The 17708-nt window shown below is 52.2% G+C and overlaps 1 protein-coding gene across 10 annotated transcripts in view; it reads right to left on the reverse strand.

Annotated features, from left to right (window-relative positions):
• Positions 1-17708, reverse strand: part of LOC123762901 (mitochondrial potassium channel ATP-binding subunit) — an 848556-nt gene that overhangs the window by 505586 nt on the left and 325262 nt on the right. For all 10 annotated transcript variants that reach the window (XM_069302215.1, XM_069302213.1, XM_069302219.1 and 7 more), the window contains one exon: positions 199-344. In XM_069302215.1, the coding sequence (XP_069158316.1) occupies positions 199-344 (146 nt within the window). The remainder of the gene's footprint in view (positions 1-198; positions 345-17708) is intronic.

Consider the following 17708-nt stretch of genomic DNA (forward strand, 5'->3'; position numbering starts at 1 on the left):
GATCTGTGTGTGTGTCACTCATAGGTCTTGAGTACTGGGATGTTCCACATGGTTTGGTTGCTTCCAGGTGGTATTATTCAGGAGCTACTGAGTGGGTTCTCTCAGAAATAAATATAAATTATATAAACAGTATATTTACATATGTATATATTTTTGTATAGTATTTATATATAAATGATACATTTTCTTAATACATACCTGTTTACTAGTTCTCCTGTCTTATGTTGATCATAAAATGCAATATCCTGCTCCAGAAGAGCAGAAAAGAGCTGCTGCCTGAGGCTGTCTGCCATTCGCTCACCCATTCGTGTCAAAAATGTTATGTAGGAGAAGGTGAATATAGCCTGAAAAAGATTTAGCACAATTAGTGAAGCTGATAAAATGAAGATGCATTTAAACAGGAATAAAACTCATTCTATATGGATAGTAAACATTTCAGTGGGGAACCCGTCGGCTCCCCTGAAGCTGATTGACCCTTAACCCTCAAACTGCGCATATCATATATATATATATATATATATATATATATATATATATATATATATATGTCGTACCTAGTAGCCAGAACTCACTTTTTGGCCTACTATGCAAGGCCCGATTTGCCTAATAAGCCAAGTTTTCATGAATTAATATATTTTCTCTAATTTTTTTCTTATGAAATGATAAAGCTACCCATTTCATTATGTATGAGGTAAATTTTTTTTATTGGAGTTAAAATTAACGTAGATATATGACCGAACCTAACCAACCCTACCTAACCTAACCTAACCTATCTTTATAGGTTAGGTTAGGTTAGGTGGCCGAAAAAGTTAGGTTAGGTTAGGTTAGGTAGGTTAGGTAGTCGAAAAACAATTAATTCACGAAAACTTGGCTTATTAGGCAAATCGGGCCTTGCATAGTAGGCTGACAAGTGCGTTCTGGCTACTAGGTACGACATATATATATATATATATATATATATATATATATATATATATATATATATATATATATATATATATTATATATGTCGTACCTAGTAGCCAGAACGCACTTCTCAGCCTACTATGCAAGGCCCGATTTGCCTAATAAGCCAAGTTTTCATGAACTATTGCTTTTTCGACTACCTAACCTACCTAACCTAACCTAACATTTTCGGCTACCTAACCTAACCTAGCCTACGAAGAGAGGTTAGGTTAGGTTAGGTAGGGTTGGTTAGGTTCGGTCATATATCTATGTTAATTTTAACTCCAATAAAAAAAAATTGACCTCATACATAATGAAATGGGTAGCTTTATCATTTCATAAGAAAAAAATTAGAGAAAATATATTAATTCAGGAAAACTTGGCTTATTAGGCAAATTGGGCCTTGCATAGTAGGCTGAGAAGCGCGTTCTGGCTACTAGGTACGACATATATATTTATATATATATATATATATATATATATATATATATAATATATATATACCTCTTTGTTCCCATAGCGTCTGAGACGCATGGCCCCTGGGGCAAGAGTGCCTTGGGATTTCTCAAGGAATTGGGGTCCAAGCTCATTGACGTCACCAGAGACCCAAGGGCTTCCAGTTTTTTATTTCAGCGTCTCAGTGTGGCGATCCAGAGGGGAAATGCTTGCTGCGTCCTCGGTTCCTGTCCAGAAGCGGAGGAGCTTCAAGAGATCCATAACCTTTAGGCATTTGTCTTGTATGTTTTGTAACCTTTAAATACACAATAAAGGAAAAAAAAAAAAAAGGGAAGGGGGTGGTAGGAGAAAAGCACACAGAAACTGTATTGGAGGGAATACACATTCCCTCCAATGCGTTATGTGTGGTTTCCTCCGAGGCTATGGGCCCCCCTTCTTCCAGCCAGAGGTGGTACTCCCTTCCCTATTTAAAAAAAAAAAAAAAAATAAAAATATATATATATATATATATATATATATATATATATATATATATATATATATATATATATATATATATATCAGTGACAAAACCGAAACCGCACATATCATTTATATATGATTTCGTGTCTAGCGCTATAATTTAAACGCCCCGCGTGGGATACGGGTAGTCATCGGTGAGCCTCAACCGACCTGGGAAAAACCCCGCCTGGGGGAAAAAATCCAGCGTGGGTCCCATTTGTGTACAGGCAGGCCTCAGTTACCCGGCGGACACCATGGCGAGCGCATCAAGTTCCAACGACCGACCCCGCTCAGTGAGGTGTTCCTCGCGACCTCTGACCGAGAACGAAATTAATCGTAATTTGTTCCCAGATGGTGATGAGTCTGATATTGACGACTCAGACTTTGATCATGACTTCACACAGCCCTTGGAGGTGGATACGATCGACAATGAGTGTGAACATGCTGGCTCCACCAGGGCTAGGCCTAGCATCTCGCCCATGCCTCCTCGCTTTCACTCGACCACAATTTGTGCAAGACCACACAGTTCATGTGCTCCCTTGCAAGATATTGATGTTTTGGTTAACGATTCTGAAGAAGGTGAATCATTTTTCGGTTTTAGTGACTTAGAATTGAAAAATAGTTTCGCTAGTGCAAGTGGAGGAGTGTGTGGTGTTACCAAACAACAATTTGTCGCGTCAGCAGCATCTGGCCAAGCCATGCGGCACCGCATGGAACCACATGAACAAAGACCTTCAACATCGAGGAATTTTCCATCACCGTCCCTGCACGCCCCTACTGTTCCTAGACCTGCTTCAGCTCCTGGTCCACAGTTTCCTTGCAGTGGTGCCGCTATTGGCTCTCGAAAGACACCCGGTGTTTTTGTGTGGAATGATGGGACAGATTTTGTTCCACAAATTCCTGTTTTTGATAATTCGGATGTTGAAATTACAGACATTTTCCCCTGATAAAGGTGCAGATATGTGTGAAATGGACTATTTTACTGCATATTTTGATGAGCCACTAATGGAACATCTTGTTCATGAGACGAACAAACATGCGAGTGATCTCATTGACGAGGAGGAGTTATCCGATTATTCACGTTTGCAGCGATGGAAAGATACGACTGTAGGTGAAATGTATGTGTTTTTGGCACTGTGTATGTTGATGAAACATTGTGTCAAACATGTAATCGACCATTATTGGAGCAAAGACCATACTGTTCCAACACCAATGTTCGGCAAATATATGTCTCGAGACCGATTTGCGATAATCCTCAGGTGTCTTCACTTTGCAAATGATGAAGACCGGAATGATGATGATAGGCTCTGGAAGGTAAGGCACGTCCTGAATGAGCTTGTCGGAAAGTACAGGGATTTCTACGTACCAGCTCAGAAGCTTGTGATTGACGAATCCCTTGTGCTTTTCAAAGGACGTCTTGCCTTCAAGCAGTATATTCCCTCTAAACGCCACCGACTTGGATTGAAATTCTTTGTACTCTGCGACTGTGAAACAGGAATTGTGTTACATATGATAATGTATACGGGTACAAATGTAGACATTCCTGCTAATGACCAACATGGCTTCTCAGGTAGTGTTGTGAAGTCACTGCTTGCACCATATCTGAACAAGGGCCACATATTATACACAGCTAACAATTATACCAGTCCCTTGCTAACTAGGTTCTTGCTTGATAATAGAACTGGAGTGTGTGGCACAGTGAAGGCAAAACGAAGAGAAATGCCAGTGTTTCCAGGTGCTATGCAGGTTGGTGATTACGAGCTCAGAAAAACAGGTGGAATACTTTCAGTGCGGTGGAAAGACAGGCGTGAAGTGAAAATGTTGACCACCATTCACGCTGGAACAATGCTGGACAGTGGCAAGGTGAACAAAACCACCAGAGAACTAATCTATAAGCCAAATTATGTCTTAGACTATAACATCAACATGCGATTGGTGGATAAATGTGATATGATGGTGGGGGCAGTAGTGTGTGTACGGAAAACAGTGAAGTGGACCAAGAAAATGTTTTTCCACCTTGTTGACGTAACAATGCTGAGCAGTTACAATATGTATCTTGTCAAAACAGGTGGTACATGTAATTTCCGTGCATTCAATTTTACTGTAGTAACACAATTACTACAAAAGTTTGGCAAAGTAATTCCTGGTGTACAGAGGCCCATTCTGAACCCGGTACTGCACCATGCTCCAACACCCAGGCTCGCTTACATGGATGCCTTTTTGACACACAGTCTCAGGTTTTTACCACCAACTGGAAAGCGTGCAGTAGGCCAGCATGCGTGTGTAGTATGCTGGTCAACAACCAAGAGGGAACAGAAAATAAAAATAATGATGACTTGGTGCATAGCGTGTCAGGTTCCTCTGCGCCATGTCCAATGTTTCAACGAGTATCACAGTCTTGATGACTTCTAAATGTCCAAGACTGGTGCCAAAACATGTAAATACAGAATAAGTGAGAGTATATAGTGGAAATAAATCATAAGAAATTGTATATTTTATTGAGAAACAAGACATTTTTGTGCAAATACTTGTGACACTAATATGTGGATACAATATACATTGACAACAGTTTTATGTTTATAAATCATCTTGTGAGAACATATTGAACCACACCAGTGAAAATAACCAGCGTTGAATGTAATGAAACGCCATTTTCTGGGTGAGACCCGGAGGCTCCCCGGAGCTTTTCCACGCTGATATGCTAATGTCAGACTTTGGCATCAGTCATATGTATGGAGTTCTAGAGCCTACCGGGGACCACGGCCAGAACCTGGCCCCCTCAGAGAGGCAAGGGGAGCAATGACCTATAGAAACCCCCGTGTGGATGGAAGCATTCTATGTCTGCCATCGACTGGGTCAAGCATCCAGAAAGGTAAGCATTCCAAAACAAACCCCTATTCTGGTGAAAATTGCTACCTAAAGCCGACCTAGTGGATAGAACTCCTCAACAGAAAACAAGCAAACTAGTATGACGTCACACGACACCGTGCCGCTGTCTGCCCAGCTCCCCCCTCCCCAGGAGGGGGAAGGGGGAGCCCCAGACCTCCCACGCCGGCTATCCACCCATCAGTTCTGAGGCTGGATGTTAAAACACGGGAAAAACCGCCAACCAGGGGGAGGGAGGGTTGGCGGGGAGCCTCCGGGTCTCACCCAGAAAATGGCGTTTCATTACATTCAACGCTGGTTTTCTGTGGGGAGCCCAGTCGGCTCCCCGGAGCTAACTACCCACAGAGGAAGGTCAAAGGGACGGAACCGGGAGGCGGACAACACGCACCCCCCACGGAAGCGAGACAACCGGAAGCAAACGCCAACCCAAGGCGCCACAGCCCCGAAAAGTTCCGGGAACAACATGAAAACAATGAGCAGCAAGGCCCCCGTACGAACACCAAAGATCCATACCCGAAAGATCGCAAGGACACGTCGCCCAGACGGCAGTGAGAGCAGCGAAGCCACGAACGCCACGGGCATGAGGGAAGAACACAGGCAGCTTAGCAGCAAGAACACGGCTGACAACCCGGGACACCAACATCCACCGGGAAGAACAGAACCGGATCAACGCAAAACGCGCTCTGGACACAGACGCCGTGGAACGCAAACAACAGCGGAGGGCCGCCACTGAACACGAAACACGACACACCCCTGGCCCGACCAACGAAGCACCAACCAACCATGGACCCCTCCAGAACACAGCAGCCCCACCCCACGCCAGAAAAGATGGAGACTGCTGCCACCGAACAACCAAAACGCTAAAACCGAAGGAGCCAGAAAACTCAGCGACCCGACCCCCAGAGACAAATGCCAAAAGGAAAAAGAGCCGACGAAAAAACAAACCGGAACCGAAGAGGCACTACCAACCGAGGAGAAGACGGAGCACGCTGACCAGAGACCAGGATGGCGCAAGCAGCGCACGAACAGGCCGGAGGTGAAACAACGCACAAGACAGCTTACTAACAGTGCAGAAGCAACACCAAGACCGAAAGCAAGCCGAAGCGGCTTCGCCAGCGCCGCACGAAAAGAGGCGACAGTATGTGGCAAGACGACGGCCCCCAACCCCCACCAGAAAACCAAGCCGACACTAACAAGAGTAACCACCTAAGAAGGGACAGGAAAAGGAAGGACCGCCAAAATACCCCATACTGACGCCAAGAGTAGTACGCAGGTGGGACACCTACCACGAAGCCACTCGACCACCAACCGGAGGCGAGACCGTGAGGCAGAACGTAAGCAGCCCCAGCAAGGCCCCTCCGAGCCCAGGAAAAGGCGGAGCCACGGGAAGATCTCGGGCGCGATCACTGAAATCCAGGCAGCACAAGAAGATGGAACGTCTGCCGAACAGAAAAACTCCCCAAAGCAAGTAAGCCCGCCAGGAGTTCAGAAACAACGGGTCCGACGCGAGACAAAGCTAGACGCGAGGCAAGCTAGGAAACCAAAGAAGGCGGAAGGGTTGCCGCCAGAAACAGTACCTGAACCAAAGGGTACGAGCAACTGCAACAGATCGAGACAAAGAAGCACACCACAGGACACAGGCTGAAAAACGTCCAAGAAGCCAAGGAACACACGCAGAACACCCCTGCGGCAGAGGAGGAAACAAGGGAACGCACAAGAAAATGAAGTGGTGGAAACCGACCACGCCCCCCCCCAACATAGCAGCAATTGCAGGCAAAACCGACCAAAGGAGATGCCAGGAAAACAACTAGGGAGAGGCAGGATGAAAGAGCAGAAGCACAAAAACCCCAGGAAAACAACCAACAATCGGGCAGGGACAGAAAAGCCCCACGCACATGAGAGGGCCAAACCAGGGACCCGAAGACCATGAAAAACAACAAGCAAACCCCCATACGCAAACCCTAGGCACAAAACAGCAGCAAAGTGCCACACCACAACTGGACACTGGAACAAGGACACGCCACCGTGAAACACGGTACCAATGCACACGTGCAGTAGCAGCAACAGGCACCACCATAACATGCAACACATAAAAAGCAACTCACTTCTGCAAAGGCAGAGAATGGAGCAGGCAGACCCCAGACAGGGCCAACGGAGACACGACAGAACCCAGCAGGCCCAGAAACCTGCACACAGTGAAAGTATTGGAAAAACTAATCAAAACTAAATGGGTAGAACACCTAGAGAGAAATGATATAATATCAGACAGACAGTATGGTTTTCGATCTGGAAGATCCTGTGTATCGAATTTACTCAGTTTCTATGATCGAGCCACAGAGATATTACAGGAAAGAGATGGTTGGGTTGACTGCATCTATCTGGACCTAAAAAAGGCTTTCGACAGAGTTCCACATAAGAGGTTGTTCTGGAAACTGGAAAATATTGGAGGGGTGACAGGTAAGCTTCTATCATGGATGAAAAATTTTCTGACTGATAGAAAAATGAGGGCAGTAATCAGAGGCAATGTATCAGAATGGAGAAATGTCACAAGTGGAGTACCACAGGGTTCAGTTCTTGCACCAGTGATGTTTATTGTGTACATAAATGATCTACCAGTTGGTATACAGAATTATATGAACATGTTTGCTGATGATGCTAAGATAATAGGAAGGATAAGAAATTTAGATGACTGTCATGCCCTTCAAGAAGACCTGGACAAAATAAGTATATGGAGCACCACTTGGCAAATGGAATTTAATGTTAATAAATGTCATGTTATGGAATGTGGAATAGGAGAACATAGACCCCACACAACCTATATATTATGTGAGAAATCTTTAAAGAATTCTGATAAAGAAAGAGATCTAGGAGTGGTTCTAGATAGAAAACTATCACCTGAGGACCACATAAAGAATATTGTGCAAGGAGCCTATGCTATGCTTTCTAACTTCAGAATTGCATTTAAATACATGGATGGCGATATACTAAAGAAATTGTTCATGACTTTTGTTAGGCCAAAGCTAGAATATGCAGCTGTTGTGTGGTGCCCATATCTTAAGAAGCACATCAACAAACTGGAAAAGGTGCAAAGACATGCTACTAAGTGGCTCCCAGAACTGAAGGGCAAGAGCTACGAGGAGAGGTTAGAAGCATTAAATATGCCAAAACTAGAAGACAGAAGAAAAAGAGGTGATATGATCACTACATACAAAATAGTTACAGGAATTGATAAAATCGACAGGGAAGACTTCCTGAGACCTGGAATTTCAAGAACAAGAGGTCATAGATTTAAACTAGCTAAACACAGATGCCGAAGAAATATAAGAAAATTCACCTTCGCAAATAGAGTGGTAGACGGTTGGAACAAGTTAAGTGAGAAGGTGGTGGAGGCCAAGACCGTCAGTAGTTTCAAAGCGTTATATGACAAAGAGTGCTGGGAAGACGGGACACCACGAGCGTAGCTCTCATCCTGTAACTACACTTAGGTAATTACCAGCCGACCGACGGCGGAGAAACCCCGCTCGATACCTGCTGGATGGGTTACTGTGAGCTCATTTACACCCCAAGCCCGGCCCAAGGCCAGGCTAGACCGGCCAGAGGGTGCCCCACCAGGCAGCTGCTTGGAGCGGCCCGCAGGCCCACATACCCCCCACAACCAGGATGGGCCGGAACTTCTATTCGAAAACAAGCTAGTGTGCCCCGGAAGTCCACGGACATACCAGCAATAAGGCATATGCTCGCAAGTAGGTCGTGTAACAACTGCAGACCTCTGATGGTTATACAGTGTTCCCCGATTGTGCCTATAGCACCACTGCACTCCACTGGTACTATTCCGCAAGTTCTACCAGATAGGCGGGACCCAAGAGCCAGAGCTCAAATCCAGCAAGCACAGCCAAGAGCCCTACCAGGTGAGTACAGAACCAACACCACAACTCCCACACCACATAACACTAAAAAAGGTGGGTCCCCTGAATGACCCTAGCATGGGTTGGATATGCACATGAGTGGGACAGGAAGGGTTGAAAAAAGGGACAGTCACTGGTGTGCGAACGGTCTCAGTCGTACAAAACTATACCTAAATAAAGACAGGTATATAAACAACACCGCATCCAGAGCCCGGTCAAAAGACGTCAGACCGCAGAAACTCACCTGGCGAACGGTGGCGCGAACGGTGGCACGAACGTGACACGCCTCAACCGTGCCCAGAAGAACCTGGGAGCACCGCCAGGTTAAGATGCCAGAGCCGGACCCGGCCGGACCCGCAGGAGAGCAGGGTAGAGGCGAAGGAGGCGGCCCACACCCATGACACAGGGAAAACCTCGGCGTCCTCCCCACAACTGGAAACCAGGACACCCCCGGAGCGAAGGGGCACATACCGCAGCAAGGGAGAAGAGCGAGAGGCGAAGCACTTGAGCAAAAAGGGCGCAAAACACCAGCACTGAAACACACCGCCCAGAACAAAACAAACTCCACGGCGCATGCGCATGACACGCTGGCCGAATCGCACAACCCTCTCTGCGGGAAGGCGCCAACCAGGACTACTGCACTAGAAAAGTAGCCAAAAGAGGAAGCAGGAACAATAAAACCGGCCAACGAAGCAAAACAGAGCAAAAAAACCAGCGTTGAATGTAATGAAACGCCATTTTCTGGGTGAGTCCCGGAGGCTCCCCGGAGCTATCCCAGGCTGATATGCTAATGTCAGACTTTGGCATCAGTCATGTGTATGGAGTTCTTAGGCCTACCGGGGACCACGGCCAGAACCGGGCCCCCTCAGAGAGGCAAGGGGAGCAATGGCCTATAGAAGCCCCCGTGTAGTTGGAAGCATTCTATGTCTGCCATCGACCGGAACAGGCACCCAGAAAGGTAAGCGCCCCAAAACAAACCCCTATTCTGGTTAAAATTGCTACCTAAAACCGAACTAGTGGATAGAACTCCCCAACCGAAAACAAGCAAACTAGTGTCACGTCACACACTGCCGCGCCGCTCTCTGCGCAGCTCCCCCCTCCCCGGAAGGGGGAAGGGAGAGCCCCAGACCCCCCGTGCCGGCTACCCACACCTCAGTTCTTGAGGCTGGATGTCAAAAACGTGAAAAACCGCCGACCGGAGGGAGGGAGGGATGCCGGGGAGCCTCCGGGACTCACCCAGAAAATGGCGTTTCATTACATTCAACGCTGGTTTTCTGGGAAGAGCCCCGTCGGCTCCCCGGAGCTAACTACCCACAGACAGAAAAAGAGGGACTTACCCGGGAGGCGGTCGTCGCTCACCCCTCAACTCAAAGCCGAGATAACTGGCTGCAACCGCCGACCCAAAGCAACACAGGCCCGACGAGGCCCAGGGACATTCACAAGGTAACGAGCAGCCAGGACCCTGTTCGACCGCCAAAATCCCCGCGCCCGAATATCAGACCAAGACATATTCCCAAAGACGGAAGCAAGAGCCGCGAACTTACGAACGTCATGGGCACGGGGATAGACCGCAGGCTGGCTGGACCTAATAACCCTGCGGACGACCTGAGAGACCCGAACCCGCGAACAGGGAAGAAGGGAAACCGGATCAACCCACAGCGCGTCCCCGGACACAGAAGCTGTGGCGCGCAAATAACGGCGAAGCGCCGCAACCGGACACAAAACATGATGCACCCCCGGCCTGACCAACCAAGCATCAACCACCCATGGACCCCTCCGGAACGCAGCAGTCTCATTCTTCGCCAGAAAAGAGGGAGACGGCTGCAAACGAACAAAACTATCACCACGACCAAAAGAGCAGAAACCCCTGCGCCGGAGGAGAGCATGAAGCTCCCCTACCCGACCCCCAGAGGCCAAAGCCAACAAGAAAAGTGCCTTGGAAAAACAATCCTGGACCGAAGGGGCCACAACGAAACGAGGAGATGAAAGGAAAGCGAGCACTCTGTCCAAAGACCAGGACGGCTCAGGCGACCCATGAGCAGGCCGGAGGTGAAACGATGCACGAGACAGCTTGCGAAACGGCGCAGACGTAACATCGATACCGAAAGCAAGCTGAAGCGGCTCCGCCAGCGCCGCACGATACGAAGCGACAGTGTTAGGCATAAGATGACGGTCCTGAAACAACCACGAGAGGAAGGACAAGACCACCCGAACAGACAAGGAGCTAACACGACGAAGACGCAAAAAGAAACGGAAGGACCGCCAGGAAACTTCATACTGCCGCCGAGAAGAAGCCCTCAGGTGGGACACCAACAAGGAGGCCACCTGATCACCATAGAGATGATGATAGACTCGAGTCAAAAAAAACCATACGCGAAGACTCGAGGAGAAGATCGAACCAGCTACGTGACGTACCGGCCCGATCTGCTGAAAGAGGCGGAGCCGCGGGAAAACCCTCGGGTTCGGACACCGAGCAACCAGCGCCTGAAACCAAGGCTGGGCCGGCCACCAAGGGGCCAGAAGGACAACTCTCCCCCGGTAAGTCTCTAAGCGAGTCAGGACCTGGAGCAACAGCCGAACCGGGGGAAAGAGGTACAGGAACCCCCACCTCGACCAGTCTAGCCGAAAGGCATCGACCCCGACGGCCTCGCAATCGGGGAAGGGCGCCGCATAAACGGGAAGACGCCGTGACCATGCCGACGCGAAGAGGTCCACTTCGGGGCGCCCGAACGTCTGGCAAAGCCAACGGAAGGACTCGTCGTCGACCGTCCACTCCGTGGAGAGGGGAACGAAGCGAGACAGGGCGTCGGCCAAGACGTTGGACACGCCCCGTACGTGAACCGCCAGGAGAGCCAAACCCTGAGAACTCAGCAGACGAGTCACCCAAAGCGACCAACCCCAAAGAGACAAGGACCGCATCGAACCCCCGCGGTTCAGGCAATGAACCACCGGAGAGCAGTCCAAATGGAGCCAAATCGTCGATCCGCGGGCCACCCGAATCCTCCCCAGAGCAAACCACACTGCCGCGAACTCCCGCACCGTACTGTGAGCTCGACGGAAGGACGGATCCCAACGCCCCTGGCCGGCCTGGTGAGCACTGGTCACAAAACCCCAGCCGAGAGACGACGCATCCGTGTACACATCGAGCGAGGGCTCGGGTAGGCGCCAAGGCACTGAACCCCGAAAAACCCGAAGAGGAAGCCGGTGACGCAGCAACCGACGCAAGTCCCCCGGGGGTCGAACTCTGCGATCGCGAGAGAGGCGGAAGGGGTAACCCCGAAGGAACCAGAACAGCCGTCGAAGCCAAACCCGACCCGGCGGGTAGACCACCATCGCGAAGTTCAGGCTCCCGCACAGCCCCTCGAGCAACCGCCGGGTGACCCGAGGGCCCTCCAGAAACAGACGAAGGCGGGACCGCAGCCGCAGGAGAGACTCCGGAGGGAGAGACAAGGAGGCGGTTCGAGAGTCCCAGACGAGACCCAGCCAAGTCCGAACCTGAGAGGGAACCAGATGGGACTTCCTCCAGTTCACCAAGAACCCGAACCCAACGAGCTGGGAAAGAACCAAATCCCTGGCTAGCAAGCAAGCTGACTGGCTGGGAGCCCAAACCAGCCAGTCGTCGAGGTAGGCCAACACCCGAACACCTAGGAGATGCAAACGAGCCACCACAACCCGTGTAAGGCGTGTGAACACGCGAGGTGCCAGGCTCAACCCAAACGGGAGACAACGAAAGCGGTAACTCAGACGCCCCACTACAAAACCGAGCCAGTCCCTGAACCGCGGATGAATCGGGACATGCCAATAAGCGTCCCGGAGGTCCAGGGACACCATCCTGCCAGCCCCGACCCCCCAAAGGGGGGAGGGGCCACCCAACGCCACCGCAGGTCGCGAGACACGACCCGAAAGGCCCACGAATCGTGGGACCAGGCGCGGGCGAACAGCGCAAGCCGCCCCCCCATCGCCCCGTCAAGGGGGCAAACCGCGAAAGGGCCGGCGACCCTTACGAGACCCAGAACCCCGCACAGCGCGAACACCGCGCCGACCAGACGAGGGAGGGTCCGCAGGAGGAGCCAACCCCAAACCTGACACCAGAGGCCTACCACGACGAGAGGAACCCCGAGCCCTGGCACGACCTTTCCGGGAAGACCCACCCCGGGACCCCCGGAAAACCAACAAGTCCGACATCGGACGACAAGCCGCCGACGCAGCCTGAATAAACTGCGCCACGGCCGACTCCCCAAACAGGAGAGGACAAAAAGGTGAAGAACGCCTAAGAGCCTGAGCCCAAGCAGATTCCACGGAGGAACCCAGCACCGCCTGCCGACATGCGAGACGGGAAGCATAGAACAGGAAAACCGCATCCCGCAAAATCGGCGTGAACAGCTTCAACAAGGCAGCCGACGAACGCGCAGCCGAGGACAAGGTGCCGGACCCCGGGACGGACCCAAGCGTCCCCACATCCTCCACGAGCCAATCCGAAGACAGCTCCAGGAGGGAAAAGAACCGCAAGGCCGAACACAAAAGGCCCCGGGCGCGCAAGTCCTCCGCCACGAGCGCCGCCGAAAGGGAGGGAACCTGCACATGGAGCTGAATAACGCCCACATCGCGGGGAAGGGCAGGGGCAAACAAGCACTCATTCAGGTACTCAAGTTCACCCCCCAGGAAAACCTGAAGCACCGTGGAAGCTTCCCGCCACTCCAGCGTGCGGGAACGACAGAAGGAATGCCAGGAATCCAGACCAAACAAGGGGCAGTCTGCTAGCCAGGACGACTCCGAAACCTCGTAACGGAGCCAGAAAGGGAACGCAGTCCCAAACCTGAACGTGGACGGATCCATTTCCGAGGCATAATCCGGGTCACGCAGGAGGTAAGCTGCAAAGGCCGCTCGCACCACACCAGGTTGGATGCGATAAGCCGAAAACCTCCGGAAGGACGGAACCGACGTACCCGGGGGAACACGGAACCGAACCCGGGGAGGGGCCGACACCAAATCCAACTCGTACGCAGAGGGGGGAAAAGAAAACCCCACTCCTTGTAACAATAAGCCCCGCTCAGTGGGAAGAAAAACCCAGGCGGGGTCCAGCGGGGCCCAAGGCCCCCAAGGCAGCCCCTCCCCAGCCTCGAGGTCCGTCACCACAGGACCCGAGGCCGAGTCCTCTCCCCAAGCCCCGACCCCACAAGACAAGGACGGAGCAGCCGGAAAAGCTGGAGGAAGGGGGGCCCACTGGTCAGACCCTGAAGCTTCGGCCGGGAGACAAGACTCGAATGCCTCTGCCGCCCCCCCGGAAGGGGCAACCCCCGAAGCTGCCCGAGTCTCGAGATCAAGTAACCCCTGCTCCGACCCCGAAACCCTCAGACGCTTCGGGGCCGGAAGCAGGGGCGGGGGACCAGAACGAACAGAAGGGGAAGGACGAGGAGGTGCGGACTGAACCAGGATCGAAGCGACCCCCACCCCCAAGTCCGGGTCTCGAAAAGCAAAGCGGGGCAGCCCCGGGGCATCCGGGGAAGCAACCAACCGAGCGCGTTGCAACAGACGAAACCGAGACTGCAACGCACGTGCCGCCTGTACCCGAATAGAATCATCAGAGGATTGGGTAAATTGAGTCACAAGCAAGCAGCAACACTCACAGGACTCAGGGTCGAAAGTATCACCGACCCAACAGGCAGCGTGGCAGAGGCAAAAACAATGAGGGTCACCCTGAGACAAGGGGACCGAGCAACCCTCAAACTCGCACACAGCGAGTGGGGACTCCGGGGGTCACATCCATCGGACCCACGCGCCCCCTAGGGGATTCCCAGGGTCCTGAGCGTTTACTTGAAGAGGACTCGCGCTCAGGTAGTCCCAGGCAGGGTGCTGCAAACCGGCGCCCAAAACTACCAAGCAAACTTCTAAAGCTGAACCCCAGGGACGTGTACACTCACGGGGACCTAGCAGGGGGCGCCACCGAGGAGAACAGTGGAAGGGCAAAAACAAACTGAATAAAATGACAGAACCCCCCACCAGGCAAAAACAAAAAGAAAAACAAAACCCCGCAAGAGGACAGCGAACCCCAAGGAACAGAGCCGGCCGCGATGTCGGGAAATACAAGCTGAGCAGCACCCTGCGCCCCTACCAGTGCAAACTGCCTCTTACCTGCCGGTAACAAGGGAGAACAGAACACCCAAGAGCCCAACAGGCGGCCGAAAAACCGAAAGGTAAAACGAACCAGCAGAGGCAGACCCCGAGGAGCCTGTGGAAGGTGGCCCCAAGCCCCAAGGGCAGTACTTACAGGGCACCTAGGGAAGGCAGCCCTAGGCGCATGCAGCCCGAGTACTGAAGATAACTCCTGGCTCTCGCACCCACAAAACTAACACCACATGCAAAGCACAGTGCAGAAGCGACACCGGAGCCAGAGCACATGACCATCGCCTATAGCATCAGCCTCAAGAACTGAGGTGTGGGTAGCCGGCACGGGGGGTCTGGGGCTCCCCCTTCCCCCTCCCGGGGAGGGGGGAGCTGCGCAGACAGCGGCGCGGCAGTGTGTGACGTCACACTAGTTTGCTTGTTTTCGGTTGGGGAGTTCTATCCACTAGTTCGGTTTTAGGTAGCAATTTTAACCAGAATAGGGGTTTGTTTTGGGGCGCTTACCTTTCTGGGTGCCTGTTCTGGTCGATGGCAGACATAGAATGCTTCCAACTACACGGGGGCTTCTATAGGCCATTGCTCCCCTTGCCTCTCTGAGGGGGCCCGGTTCTGGCCGTGGTCCCCGGTAGGCCTAAGAACTCCATACACATGACTGATGCCAAAGTCTGACATTAGCATATCAGCCTGGGATAGCTCCGGGGAGCCGACGGGGCTCCCCCCAGAAAAGGTACCCAACTGGGCCACCAGCAGTACAACAAGGCTACAAGTAGCCCAACAGGGCCACAAGAAGCCCAACAGGGCCACAAGTAGCCCAGTCGGCCCACAAGTAGCCCAACCGGGCCACAAGTAGCCCAAACCAGGCTACAAGTAGCCCAAAACGGCGACAAGGACGAGGAGTCGACAGACGTTCCAATGATGCGGGAAGTAGTGAAAACCTTCCCGAACCCTTGAGAACACAGAAGCCAACACTAGTCCGGAAGGCACACAAAGGCGCAGGCGCACCCGAGACCAGAAGTCACATAGAACCCCATGAACGGGGAAACATGACGAAAACACCGTCCCCCCCCCCCAAAAAAAAGGTGGGAGGAAACATCCACCCACAAGACGGAATCAACCGACTCAAAGGCCAAGGAACCAAGCCCGGGGAGGAGCTGACGCCCAACAGCATGTACGCCGAGTGGGGAGAAAAGACCCCACTCCACGTAACCACAAGCCCCACCTGGAGGGGGATAAAAAAAACCACAGGGTCCTACGGGGCCAAGGCTACCCCAAGTCAGCCCCTCCCCAGCCCCGGGAACCTACACGACAGGCCCCGGGGCCGAGCCGTCCCCCCAAAGCCCCGGCTGTACCAGAAAACCGGGGCAGCCGCAAAAACACTAAGGAAGGGAGCCCACTGGCAGACTCTTACAACATGGCCAGAGGAACAGGCTCAAATGCCCCCGTCACTACCCCGGAAGGGGAATTCCCCGAGACTGCCCGAGTGTCAACAACATCAAACCCCGCCCTGAACCTACAGATGGTAAGGAACCAGATGCAGGCAGGAAGGGGGATCCAGGGGAAAGACAAGGGGGTGTGGAAGGAACCGAAGCAACCAACACCCCCAAGTCCCAACACGAACCAAAACGGGGCAGCCCCGGGGCTCCCGGGGAGTAAACCATGAGAGCGTTGCCACCACCAAGGCTCAAAGTGCAACGCTCCTGCTGCCCGCACCCGCTCAGTCAGCACAACTGGGTAACCGAACCACAACGAGCAACCAAACTCGCAGGACTCCGGGTTGAAGGTGTCACCGACCCAACAGGCAGCAGACGGAGGCAAAACAGATTGTCACCCATGAGACAAAGGGCGAGAGCAACCCTCAAACTCGCTGGAAGCGAGGGGGGGACTCTGGGGTCACATCCATCAGACCCACGCGCCCCCAGGGGTTTCCCAGGGTCCCGAGCGTTTACTATAAGAGGACTCGTGCTCAGGTAATCCCAGGCAGGGTACTGCTAACCGGCACCCAAAGCTACCAAACAACTTTCTAAGAGCTGAACCCCCGGGATGTGTACACTCACGGGGACCTAGCAGGGGGTACCACCAGAAAATACTCAGAACACAAGGGACACAAGGGGCAAGAACGAAGGCAGACCCCCCAACAGGTAGATAAAAAAAAAAAAAAGAAAACCCCGCAAGAGGACAGCGTACCCAAGCGGAACAGAGCCGGCTGCCATGATTGGTAAAGACAAGCTGCACAGTACCCTGCGCCCCACCAGTGCAAAACTGCCCCTTACTCTAAGGCGAACAAGGGAGACAGAACACCTGAGCACACAAAGAGCGGCCGAAAACCAAGCAGTAAACGGCCTAGCAGGGGCAGGACTCAAGGAACTTGTGGAAGGTGGCCCCAAGCCTCAAGGGCAGTACTTACAGGGCACCTAGGGAAGGGAACCCTAGGCGCATGCAGCCCGAGTACTGGAGAATCACTCCCGGCTCACTCACCACCTAGAAAATAGACACCACACTCTAGGTACAGTGCTGAAACAACCACTAGAGCCGGAGCACATAACCGGTGCCTATAGCATCAGCCGAAGAACTGATGGGTGGATAGCAGGCGTGGAAGGTTTGGGGCTCCCCCTTCCCCCTCCCAGAGAGGGGGGAGCTTCGTAGACAGCGGCACGATGACGTTTGACGTCATACTAGTTTGCTTGTTTTCTGTTGAGGAGTTCTATCCACTAGTTTGGCTTTAGGTAGCAATTTTCACCTGAATAGGGGTTTGTTTTGGAATGCTTACCTTTCTGGATGCTTGACCCGGTCGATGACAGACATATAATGCTTCCAACCACACGGGGGTTTCTATAGGCCATTGCTTCCCTTGCCTCTCTGAGGGGGCCAGGTTCTGGATGTGGTCCCTGGTAG

Source organism: Procambarus clarkii, chromosome 47 (assembly GCF_040958095.1).
Source record: "Procambarus clarkii isolate CNS0578487 chromosome 47, FALCON_Pclarkii_2.0, whole genome shotgun sequence".
NCBI lineage: Eukaryota > Metazoa > Arthropoda > Malacostraca > Decapoda > Cambaridae > Procambarus > Procambarus clarkii.